Source organism: Lottia gigantea, assembly GCF_000327385.1.
Source record: "Lottia gigantea unplaced genomic scaffold LOTGIsca_213, whole genome shotgun sequence".
Taxonomy (NCBI): Eukaryota; Metazoa; Mollusca; class Gastropoda; family Lottiidae; genus Lottia; species Lottia gigantea.
The window spans coordinates 142,996-156,741 of NW_008708488.1; the positions used below are offsets into that span (position 1 = coordinate 142,996).

General features: G+C 33.4%; 1 protein-coding gene across 1 annotated transcript; it reads left to right on the top strand.

The window, feature by feature from the left end:
- Nucleotides 1-6,336: 6,336 nt before the first annotated feature.
- On the top strand, nt 6,337-8,504 carry LOTGIDRAFT_239239 (hypothetical protein). The gene has a single exon (XM_009054340.1). It carries the CDS (start codon nt 6,586-6,588, stop codon nt 8,071-8,073), a length of 1,488 nt encoding a protein of 495 aa, XP_009052588.1. The 5' UTR covers nt 6,337-6,585; the 3' UTR covers nt 8,074-8,504.
- Nucleotides 8,505-13,746: the final 5,242 nt, after the last annotated feature.

A 13,746-nucleotide genomic window follows, 5' to 3' on the forward strand; every position in this document is an offset into this window, starting at 1 on the left:
GGCACAATTCCTGACGAAAGGCTCAATTCTTGACAGATTTTGACGAAACTTGGTGAAATTGTTTATTATCACCCATATCAAAAAAATCGAAATATGTTTCATAGGAGTTATTGACCTCGTTCTTAAAAACGCTTTCAAATTTTAGCTCTTAAACACTAACAGGCATGATTCATAATTTTGACAAAACTTGGTTTTATTATTCAGTACCGCGCTGAAAATTGAATATTAGAATAATAGTTTTCACGAGCTAAAAATTGAACACGTTTTCAAGAACAAGGGCAATAACTCATTCCCATATTATTCAGTATCGCCCTAAAGAGTTCAAAAGAAGTGTATGACTGAAGGTTGGATATTTCATACTGGTCATTGTTACTGTACTGCTAAATATTTTTATTTAAAATCAAAGCTACCAGTGGGCGTATGTTATCTTGCCTGGCAAGCTTTCTTCTAACATAATATTAAATTACCATTACAATGATTGTAAATTAGTGTTTGGTATCACCGTAACTTTCGTCATGTTAGTATAACGTAATTTTTTGACCTTTGAAATCTTAGCTTCGCACGCAGTTTTAAATGGCAGATGCTTGATCAGTTTTGTTAAAAATGATGGAACCGGAGACGTGATATAAATGAGAAAATGATGGTATAACTACAAAAATATAATATGGGTATCTAAATAGGTTTAAAACCCTCTCACCTTCAGAGATGCGGAATGTTCCCGTTTAACAGCGCCTTTTTTTCTGTCTCTACGCCAGCCGACATCTGTCCAAATAGCTATTAGAGGCTTGAATAGAGACAGGGCTAATTCATCATCTACGCCTTCACAGTCTTCTCCACGTCATCCAGCATCCGCCATCCTCTTCATTTTGCTCATAGACCAGCAAGCCATGTCAAGTCGTAAAGGGTTGAGATTTCGTGCCTGAGGTTTTTTCGTTCGATACCCAAAAAGATGATATTTGTCTCCTACGCCTATGCTCCTCCTCGAACCAGATCAAAGTCCCTACCCAATGCTGTCTTTTCACTACTCAAAATCAGAACCAATCAAACCAAATCAGTTTTAGTGTGCACAGCTTACCGTCAAAATTTGGACCTTCGAATCCATGTGTTTCTAGAATTATCCACGTTTAAAGTTAAAAGGACTAGTCGTCTTTTCTTGAAACATTGCCATAAAAATATAGAAAAGACATATATAGTAGGGTGCATCACATCCCAATGGCGATGGTCCAAACATGTTCTCCCTAAAGAATAAATAGATCATGCAAAATATCAATTGAATCGAAGAACATCTACTGGGTCCACAGGATCAGTATAGAGCGATTTCAACTATAAAGACATATTTGAACGCAATACCTATAAATTTCACTTGAAATGAATCCTTTGTCGTGAGATCGACGAGTGTTGTACCCTCCATGACACTTCCAGAAAATCGGTCTTCCTGAACAATTTATCAGTTTAAAAGCAAGATACCTCTCGCCTTTTTCCTCGCTTTCTCGCCTTTTTCCTCGCCCCCACGAGAAAGCGAGAGTAGATATGGCCGCAGCCGGCTTCCATAAATATGACCTTTTATTTACATTTGTAATATTTCGAAAACTATTAAAGAAAGATGGTTCAAATTAAGTGTACACATGCGCATTAAAAACTCCAAATGATATCAAAATTGCCTTAGTTTTGTAATTTTTGTCTTTCACTTTCGATCGTAACTGTCATTTATTGGAGTATTAAGAAAAAATAACTCGATATAGCGTATACAGTTTAGCAAATCACCTGGCTTTGGAGACTGTCCCGGGTCTACGAAACTGATAACCATGGCCTATACCGTCATTGCATAGATACATCATATACAGATCAGTGTTATCAATCGACCCTCTGCAAGACACGACAACTGAAGACTCACACCCCATTCGTCATACTTCCTCGGGGTAATAAGACCATGTTAAACCCGTATTCGTGATACGATGTACTCAACTAAGAATCAACATCTATAGTAGGGTGATTTCCGGGCTGAAACTGAACATTTAATTTTCCTTTCTTGTTGCACTGCTCAAAACGGCTATTGTCACAATAGAAATGAGGCAAAGACGCTGTACGTATTGCAAGTATGAACTTTCCTGGAAAATTGACCAGAGGCTGGGTTATTACGAGTGTGATTGGCTAGATTTAACAGTCGAGTTAAAGGGATAGTAAAAAGGTTTTCATAAAACACTTAGCTTACTTATAATTGCTAGAACCACAAACATCTAATTGAAAATTGGAATGGTACAAATTGATGCTATCAGTGTCCCCGATATACATACAAAATTTAGAAAACCTCGTTACAATCCCTTTAAAAATCCAACCAGAGCTATTATTTTCTTCTAATTTCCACTTTTGCAGGAATCATAGTATTCGTCGAAAAAAATAAAACAAATAAAAACTCAGCTGATATCGATATTTAAGTTTCTGAATGTTTTGGAACAATTTTGTTTAAATCAACAGTAGATTGCAAGAATATGAGTGGAAATCGAAGAAATCATGTGGAATCCCAGGTCAAATTTCTCTGCGTCGATTCGTCAATTTGATAAAAATTCATACTAAGGGGTTTGGAGGAATGTAGAACATGAAAATCATAGCGCCATCACCAAAATCTGACATAAGGGCGTCTGATGCACCCTAACATATAGTATAGAAAAAGAAATTCCTAGTTTGAGATATTTTTATTACTGTATTATGCGATTTCTGGTACTTTTGAAGACTATTTACATAGGTTCAAGTCTCAAATCAAAACCCTAAAATTCTGAATCCATCCCTTAATCATTGGATCGTCAAACCTCTACCAAATAACCAAAACTACTTTAGATACCGAAATTATTCATTCGTACCCTGGTGCCAAATCAATCAAATCCTGTCTATCATCGAAAGCTTCGACCACGATTCTGAACTAGCCATAATATCTTACATGCTGGCCTTAACAATCGTGACCAATTACCAAAACACTCCTTCAACCAAGCCCAGAAACTCAACAGCAATATACCAAGAAGATTTGAAGCAGTTGACAACCTGCGCAGGTTCACATAAACGGCAAACAGTATTTATTTGTTAGCCAGCTTCAAACAACACATAAGTCTTTAAACTAAGTTTGCAGGAAATATCTGGCCATTTGAGAAAAAAAATGAACTCAAATATCTGCCATGGGTTAGAAAAATGGTATTGTCCTCTTTATAGGCCATATAAACCGAATTTTATAGTATATAATATAGACTGGGGCTAAATTAGTAAGAAAAGACCAAAAACATCAGCTAAATTGGGTTTTTTAGCAGATAAGTGTTGGTCAGTTTCGGTCAATCAAGAAACCAAATTAAAATTAAAAAAAGTTTTCGAACTAGCTATTGGTAGTTTGCGCAATAGTAATTTTGAAATCTCTTCTTAAGACGTTTTTGTTTGAGAAAGCTTTTGATTTATAAATTTTTTATTATTTTTTTTTTACCTTGATTTTAGTTTTTTATGTTTTAAACATTTTACATGTCCATTTTATCATATATATTTTTGATGGTTTTATCAATCTCATTGTACAGCGCATCTGAGCACGTTTTGTGAAAGATGGCGCTATATAAATGTTTATATAATAATAATAATAACAATAATAACAATTTATTGCAGAAAAGATAAGACATAAATATATCAGCTAACCAATACCATTACCATGACTTAAAGAGTAATTTGAATTAATCAATATTTTTGAATACCTGTCTGATAAGAATTTTAATGTAGTTTTGATGAAATCACTGAATTGATCAAGTTTAATGTTCTCTATATCATTACCACCACAGTGAATTATTAAGATAGTTGGAGGATCTTCTTCTATACGAGAAAGGAAACAAAGCTTACATTTTATATCAAGGAATTTCAGACCTCCATACCCTTGCCACCAAATGGAAATGTTATGCCTATTCTCTGAAACCCCAGGTTTAATCCTCCTGGACGAGTGTGGGCTTGAGTAGCGGCTCACCTAATTATTGAAGACACATCACAGCATACTCTGATAGAAGCCTTATCTAAAATGTAACAATAATTAGTATCCAATATAAGAGATGCAACGTAGGCTAGTGATTTCCAACTGCCTGCGGTTTGAATGACATGCTGACTATGACCTGCCAAAGAAGCTGAACCAAACTTATTTTTTGCATTTTTCTTGCACATATAGCCCATAGAGGAAAATATGACCAATACCCTACTTTGCCAAAAAACCCAATTTCGCACAAGTTTCACTCATTTCCTACAAATTAGACCATAGTGACTTAAAAAATCTCAAGATACCAAATTAAAATCAGTAGGTTATAAAACTAGCTATTTGCAGTCTGCACAATGGTGCACGAGACGAGCTCAAATCCGAATTTTTATTTTAAAAATGACAAAGCTACAAGGCTGATATTTGCAGGGAATATCAACCTGGACTATTTGGACAGGTTGGAAAAAACACAACTCAAATATCTGCCGTAGATAAGGAAATAAAATTTGACATTTTTCATGAATATTGCCCATAGAGGCAAATATGACCAATATACAACTTTGCAAAATAATCCAATTACGCACAAGTTACGGTCATTTTATTTAAGTTTTCAAACTAGCCATTGCAGTCTGCACAATGGTGCACAAGAAGTGCTCAAATAAAAATAAATTTTTATCGTGACAATTTTCAAAGCTACCAGAATGAAATTTGCAGGCAATTGAGCAATACATCAGTTTGTAAGAATTATATTAGCTTTGGCAGATAATGAAAACCTGGGTATAGACACCAGAATCATCTTCCTATAGGTTAAAAAACAACTGACCTATTATAATTTTTAAGCGACAGACATCTGGCTTCATTTTGACCTGATCTTAATTATATCAACATTTACAGAGTCTGTGGGCATGAAGACGTTGGTGTGGAAAAAAATTTAAGCTTTCGGCAGCCATCCTGATTTGGTCCCCTATGCATTTTGGTAGAATTTTATAGTATGTTATAAAGCAAACAAAATGCTACCAGAATCCGTTGAGAAACCTTATGTATCAATTTCTTAGGGTTAGGTGGTTATATTTCACAGAATGACCCGTCTAAAATTGTTTGGGGTAGAGGTTTATAGTTGTATTAATACAGAGTTATTGTTCAACATTTTCATTAAACCAGCGGTATATTACTTAGTTCCCGTATTAATCAATAGAATGAATAAAGAAGAAATGTGTGAAAAATTTCCCCTTGTTGAATACAAACTGGATGATATTAATAATATTTCTGAATGAAAACCAGTTGAACCAGCCTGTTCTGAATAATATGGCCTGGACTAACAACATTTTTTCTATATACTTTTATTGGCTTCATATCAAAGAAAGCGATTTGTCAACGGGAGAACAAGTGGTAAAAGTAATTTTAGATCAACCTTTCCCCCCTCCTTCAAAAGAAATGTCAATTGTTATTTTTAAAAACAATAATTCTTTACTGAGTCAAGGGAGGACTTTGTTATAAGACAAATAATCCTGGGAATTAGGCCAATACTGAGTATGACCTGTAGAAGAAATAAGATAATCCCATTCCACTAAAAAAAATAGTTACCAATCAACCATCGATACACATTTCTCTGTTTAAACATATCAGAACATGTTCGCTAAAAAATGTAAGTGAAATAATGATAATGTATAAAAAAAAAATACGAATAGTTTTATCACAGACATGACAAGATAAGTGTCATAATATAACAAATGATATATGAAACTAAATAAATACTGGTATGTAAAAATGTATAGTCGAAATTAGACTACTGTGTAATGCAAATAACTGCTGTTGCATAACTGTAGTTTTTCATAAGTGACTGAAATCTAAAAAAGTACAATTAATACCTCTCATATATTCGATTGTAAAGATAACCGTAAGTTGTTGAGGATTGTTGGGCAGGTGGATTGCTGGAAAGCTACAACACCTTTCCGGTCGCCATGTCAAAAAATTCCCTGCAGTCTTTGAGAGCATGCGTTTCAATGCTGTTACTAGAAGCCTGTAATGTTTTTCAAACCCATGTATCTAATTTGTTGAAATCGCTATCAATAGGCAATCCTTTTGGAAGGGTAATTATTGAACAACCGATCCCAATAGACCTTGTAGACCTAATAATCAAAACTTGTGACGTCAGATATATGAATACCCGATATCTGATGAGATATGATTACTAGTATTATGCAAATTTGCCACTTACCTACCACCCCTTTACGTGTATCAATTCAGTATAATAACAACAAAGCTATTGAGTACGGTCAGTCTAAATTAGCTCAGAAGAGGGGTGTTTCCGAATGCCGACGAGACATAAAGTAAACAGAAAAATTGACAGACGAAAGGACTGAAGTGGGCATTCTGACTCGTGAAGGAGACTTAACAACAATTTAACACGAGTTTGCCATCTTTTTGATATACTTAAAAGGTGCAGAGAGTGACATAGTATACATACTAATAGGAAGGCGCACCTTGAAGTTGTTTTCTGTGCAGCTGAGTGCACTTTCGACGTCGTCTGCTAGGAAATGTCTGAGAAAATTCTAATCTATCATGTGAATGGTAGGCCTGAGTTATAAATACGCTTAATCATGTTAAGAAAATGTGGCTATTGGATGGTATTGTTATTAATTTTTTATGTGATTTGTGTGTTTTACATAATATCTACTTTAAAATTAAACGAAGGTCAAATATTGGAGAAGAACGATTTGACCGACGATAGACAGAACATTCGGGGTATCCAGGACGATATTGCTAGTAGACGACAGAGTGAACCGAATGTAGTACCTGTAGTTGTAGAATCGTTAGAGGAAGATGTACCAAATTTAGCTGTTGGTAGAAATATTCTAATTGAAAAGGGTGGAGTGGGCCCGTTTTTTGCGAATCAACCAAAGACAGAGGGAAATGGTAAGCAAACGGCTCCACTTCCAGTCAGATCTCAATTCAGACCAATTGGTGAGCGCTTTTATGTTTATTCCTCATATTTTGACGACAGACTTCGAGACAGTTTTATTAGAATTGTAGCAATTGGACCAAGGAAAAGACCAAAGAGTAAATCAGGACTTATGTGTATATTTGAAAGTCAAAAGGCAAAAAACGGTACTGTTGCTACGGATATCCGGCTTTCAGAAACATGTGAAAACCATAAGCAACTAACATCGTTTTATTTGATGTCTTGTTTGGTGCCTAATGCTGTAGTCAAACAATTCCGGCAGAATAGGCAGTGGAATTTCAAACTTAAAGATCAAAAGAGTGAAAGAGATGGATTCATTTTGACAGCCGTCAATAACCGTCCTTTCCGATCTCTTAACAAAACACGGTCTCAATTTTGTCTCTGTGTTCCACCTCTGTACGGTGATTTGAAACCTTTACATTTTGTGGAATTTATGGAATTATCCTTGTTGCTTGGAGTGGAACATTTTACCTTTTATGATTACCAAATAGGTCCTGAAATTCGATCAATTGTAAAAGTTTATGAAAACCTTGGAATTGTTACAGTTTTAAAGTGGAATATTCCAGATGTGCGTCACATATGGAGTTATGGTCAATCTGCATCTATTGCTGACTGCATTTACAGAAATATGTATAATTTTCAAATCGTGGCACTAAGTGATATCGATGAATTTATAATACCACGCCATCTCGAGTCTTGGAAAACCATGCTGGCATATTTGGAAAATCAAAATAGGCGCGTTGCCAAGAGTGTGGCTGCCTACCGCTTCAAAAGTTCTTTCTATCACGGAAATACAGAAAACGTTACTTCAGAATGGCGAATGTTTAAATCGTTATCTAATATATTACGAACGAAAACAGTAAGTGATATACGTACTAAACTTATGGTATACCCAGAAACGGTATTTGAGTTAGGAATTCACCACCTTAGTCAACCTATTAAAACCCATTATAAAACTTTAAATGTTGATGGAAACACAGCATTAGTGCATCACTATAGAAATTGTAAAGACGTTCAAGAAATGACTTGTGGACAATTTATTGAAGACTATACAGCACAACGATATGGGAAAGTTTTAGTTGAAAACACTAAACGTGTTTTACGGCGTGCGAAGACGGAAACGTGAGAAAATCGAATCTTATGTGGCATTAAATTACTAAATCCCATACATTTACACAGGTTCATTCACTCGTTTCTGGCCTGTAATCGCGGGCTGTAGGTGATGCAAGATAAATAATTTCAACGAAAGCATCAATCAAATCAAAAAGTCTTTAAACAATTCTATCTACATGTATATTATATTCATAAATTGCTTCGCATTTTTACCACTGTTGGCGTTATTACTTTACATTATAGATCATCGCAATGTGCAATGAAATCGAAAGCCGATATTTTTCAGAATTTTGAGCATTCTATTAATGTTGTATAGGCACTTTAAAAAGTTCAATTTTGTTGGAAGGGTATTGAAGAGAAAACATATTAACTTAGGAATATGTTTGAGTTAAAGATGTTTTCAAGCACACTTTATTTATTTTATCTCATAAATTCATCATTTTCATTACTGTTAATTATTTTAGAAACGGTTTTTCCCACAGTATGATTCCTGCAGCTGAGTTTGTTCAGTCTGAAGTGCCAGTCGCACTAAAATCATTGAGAATTAATTTCTCACCACAGTAAGCGGGCGTTGTAAGTTTGTCGAAATATCGTTTCTTATCTATTGAGAATGACCATCAAGTTTTCATCCAAATTCGAAAGAGATATTCCACAGATTATATCAAAATTCTTTGTATACACTCCATTTGAAGTTAAACAAAATTCATCTTATGTCACACAGAATTCAATGTCTTTTTTCACTTTTTTTAAATTTCTTAACAATGGCAACAGCGATGTTTGAATTTTTTTTCCTTTTGAAATAAGTTGTTTTCATAAGTGACTTGATTTGTTTTTCGATTTCAAGGAAACACTGTTAAGTTTTTAAGAGGTGGAATTTTCATAGAGGAGATGAAAAAAAGAAATGATATGAAAAGTGGGGCTGTGAGCTTACTAAATCCTTCAAGTAATTCCCCGGATTACGAAAATTCTTGACCCGGCTACAAGGAAAGGCCAGAATAATGTAAGCTATCATCAGATGTGTATAGTATATCCAAAAAACAATAACTTTTCTAATCCAGGCCTGTTTCCAGTGCCTTTTTTATGAGTAAAGCAGCAATTTTTTTTAGAGACTTAACCTCTGTAAAGTGGCCAATAATGACAAAGATGTTTTTTTTTGGATGTACAAGTCTGTTGTATTTTGCATCAACAAAAGAAATTAAATGTTTGAGTACGTAATGAAGTATTTTGTATCATTATGTTGTCAGTGTGTAAAGATTATTCACGAGTAACTATAGTGGGCCAATATTTGTTTAAGATCGAATACATTGGTGGTAAATAATGTTTTACAACACTCTCCTCATGTTTATATTGGCCTTCAGTATTCATAAGAAATTTGTTATATCTATATTAGCATTTTCTCCTGGGGTAAAATAAAGGTGGTCTCAGGTATGGTTGCTGGTGACATCTCATTATTCTGATCCGTCGAAATCAACTTCAATGAGAAAGCTATCAAATCAATATATTGACCTACTACTAACAACTGGTATATCAACTTGAATGATGTAACTCTTGGGTTCTGTTAGTCAATAAGTCAACTTAAACACCAGCTCGGCTTCTGTGTTGGGAAATCTAGCAAAGGAAGCAAAGTTTCCGTGTTGAATTACTCAACAAAAGATATTAAATTCGACATCCGAGCATCAGAGAAATTTGTGATGGTGAAAACACAGTGAAGCTATTTATTATCATTTTAATGTGCAGAATAAAGCATTACATTTTCAACGTATCTTATACAGATTTCATCTCATACTAAAAAAGCTAACATTACAATTAACTTTTTCAAGCAAAAGCACAGTAAATGAATCTGAATGGAATTGACGTTCTGAAATATGCTTTCAGTTTTGCCCATATTTGCAAATGCACTCATTGATCTTCCTGCTGGTGATATCAGCACATAGCTTAATCTAATTCAAAATCTAAAATGATAGCCTTTCAAGTTAATATAAATAGCTGATCTGAGAAGCAACAAATAGATTAAGAGCCATATGCTCTTTAGACTTTAGTCGAACTTTAGGTATGCACCGGTCGATCTTTACAAAAGTCGTGCTTAAATTTGACTATCAAATGTAGAAAATGAAAGCCTTAATGCTAACTTCGGAAAGTTCAACTTTAGTCAAGGTAAGAGCGCTGCATACGACCCCAAGAGTTGAAGGAAATGTGGACATACAAATGCTTGATACCATTATTTATTATCCTTATTTACTGAGGTGAAGTCAGATTCCAATTACATTTGCAGCTGATCTGATCTCAAATAGTAATTGATCTGAACAGATCCACATAAAGCTGGATAACCATATTATATTTGATGAGATCAGCAGGCAGCAGCAAATTTTAGTGAACAATTACCGTTTAGCCTGAACTTCACAAGTAGCTGGTGAACTGAGTTGTACATATTTGGGACTCAGATTCATAAATTTACAATAAGGCCAATGAGTTTAAATTCTTACAAATTATTTCTGAATGGACAGTCAATGTTTTAAATGTTCAAATGATAAATATTCAACAGGAAGGAAAAGCTATCATGAATTCAATATATTTACTGCATTTTAAGCACTAATGTATATTACAATTTACACAGGGAAAAGCAAAAATACTCACAAAAAATTGCCTGAGAAAGAAATTTTCTATGATCTACCTCCAAAATTTCCAACAACCATAACAAATAAATAATACAAGATAAATTCTTTTCTGTAGATAGTTTGGTGCAATTATTTATATGAATAGAAGAATACACATATAAAGTTTCTTTAGTTGTTTCCAGAGTAAAACTCTGCCAACAGTCACTGTCTACCAAAATCATTTCATATCAAAATCCCACTCTAACAGAGTTGGAAAAGTTGATATTGCTTAAATTACAAATGCCAACAATAAAAATAACCTTTCATGAAGCTATTTTTTCTGGACTAAACAATTTAGAATTGGTGTCATTATAAGGATTCTTTCATCTACAGAAAATCATGCTACATCAAGAATTGAATAGATTATAAACAAAAGGATGGAGTGTAGAAATCTAAGGGGAGGAAAAAAAGCTAACATATACAGTATAATACAATTAATGGGCAGGTTATTGTGAAAGACTAAATATCATTATAACACTATGGTTCCCAACCTTCTGAACTCTTTGTGTCCTTCTAGAACTTTCAGATCCCAGTGTTGCCGCTCTCACTCAAATCAATACAAAATTAATTTTCACAGTCCACACAGATGTCAACATCAACTGTTAATACCACTTTAGTTAACAAATTTCGAAGAGGCTTCCTAGGTAACCATGTGTAATTAGCTGATATGGGGTACTCCTACCAAAGGTTGAGAACAAAGGCCATAACATATTTCATTACAAAAAAATATTTCTGCCATAAAACATACAGAGCAGGTTATATGTCATATCAATTAATATTTATATCAGAAACAACTGATCTGAGGTGCAAATACAAATTGTTCTTATATTTACGTATAAATATTGCTAATATTGGTCAGCATACAAAGTTAAAACAGATATAGGCCCAGGAGGATATTTTACATATGTCCATCTGTCTACCCTTATCAAGACATAATTACATCAATTGTTGTTTGTTTAGTTGTTTGGTTATCAATGAACAACCACTAGTTTTAATGATTGTAATTTTATACCAATGGTGTACCACAGATTTCCCCATTTACCAATTTTCAAATTATAACCATGTGCATACTAGAGCAAAACTAAATTGATTTCCGAGCTTAAAATTACCACAAATAACATAATGTAACAGGGCATTGACACATAAATGAACAGTTAGCTAAATGTTTTACAGATCATGGAAAAATATCAGGATCATTAAGAGTTAGTTCCCTTTTACTAAATGGGTAAAGGGAAGTAACTCTGGATGAACTAAAGAGGGATCAAAATTAATGGACTAATAAATAAATTTCTACAAATAAAAACAACTATGACTAAATGAATGTTTTACATTTATTATACACAATATGTCAGGAAATGCAATAAAATGGAACATTCCATTTTTAAATGAAAGTGTTTTCATTTCAAGAAAGATTTTTGTTTCAAGATCTTTCAGAACCATACAATACACTGTGTGAACATGAACATAGCATTATGAAGATCTACAAGACAACCATGTAAGTGCACTATGATATTAACTGAAAGCTTAAAAAGCCAACACCCAACTTTACAAATACACACTAGTGGAATAGATAATATATATATAAATGTTTCCAATAAATACATTGAATAAGTTATAAATGCATTACATTGGACATCAAAGTTTTAAGAATACATGGACTGCGAGAATATATGACTTTAAATCTCAAAATCGCAAAATTTAAGCCTTTCATAGATAATAATAAGTGCTAAAAGATGGGTATATTATAATAAATTTACAAAATCATGTGTTTGGTTACATTTAAGTGTCTCATAAAGTTTTCATTTGTATGAAATACAATATAAATATAAGCCAAAAGTGTAAACTAAAGCTAGAGGTACATGATAGATAATTACAATGCAATTTAATATGAGACAATCTTCATCCTAAATCTCAATATATTATATTATCTCTATTGGATAAAATATACAACTGAAACACTTAAGTCAATGTTCCTTTAAGTTAATGTTTAGGTTTTGCTGATGGCTTTGTGTTATATACTTTGAATCAGATATAAATTTTTCGTTTAGCAAAAACAGTTTCAGCATTTTTTTGGATATTTAACATATTAGTGCTTTAATACCAATTTTGAGTATTTTGGAAATTCCAAAGGCTACACTAAAGCTTGTACCCTTGAATAGATTTCTTTCCATTTTAAATAGAACTCAAACCGAAAAATAACTCCATCATTATTACCTTAAAGAAATCTGAAGGGTGTTTTTCCATTAACCACTATTCTGTCAAAAGTAAAGATTTAAAAATCTTTTCCATCTAACTCAGCTTTTAGAATTTCAAAACACTCTATTGATTTGGGCCATTAATACGTTAGAATATTTACAACTGATTGTTTGTAATGTCATGATTTGCTCATAATTAAGATTAATTGAAGTGTGTGCCCAACTGTTGTACCAGCACAAATTAACCAGCTAATGAAAGTGACTTCTTCATTTTTTTTTAATACAAAAAGCCCATATGATGGTATTGTTTAACACTTTGAGAAAAGCTTACGGTACATTCTAAAATCTAACCAAGGCAATTATAAGTTATTTTTCCAACACCTAATGAAGCTATAAAGATTTCTATAACTACACTGAAAGCACATATTTTTGTTGTATTTTCTCTAATACAAGTAACTTCTCTCACTATAGATAATATACCTCTCACCAATACTTGACCTCACAAAAATTTTCCCACATCTCCAGGCCTCAGATGAAAATTTCAAAATAAAGCCATACATCTACAATATAATGTTGCTAGCCACAGTACATAGTCTAGTCGTATTGCAATAATTGAAATTGTTTTTCACAACACGCAGCCTATAGTATAATACAAATAAATAGCAATATGACACAGTTGGCTGCGGAATGCTATGATATCCAGAAAAAAAAAACAATCCATAATTTAATAGCTACGACGTTCACCAAGCTTTATATATATACAGCTGAATACTTGGTCCTTATGAATTCTTGGCTGTAATGAAACAAATTATGAAATGAAATGATTGGGTTAATGAG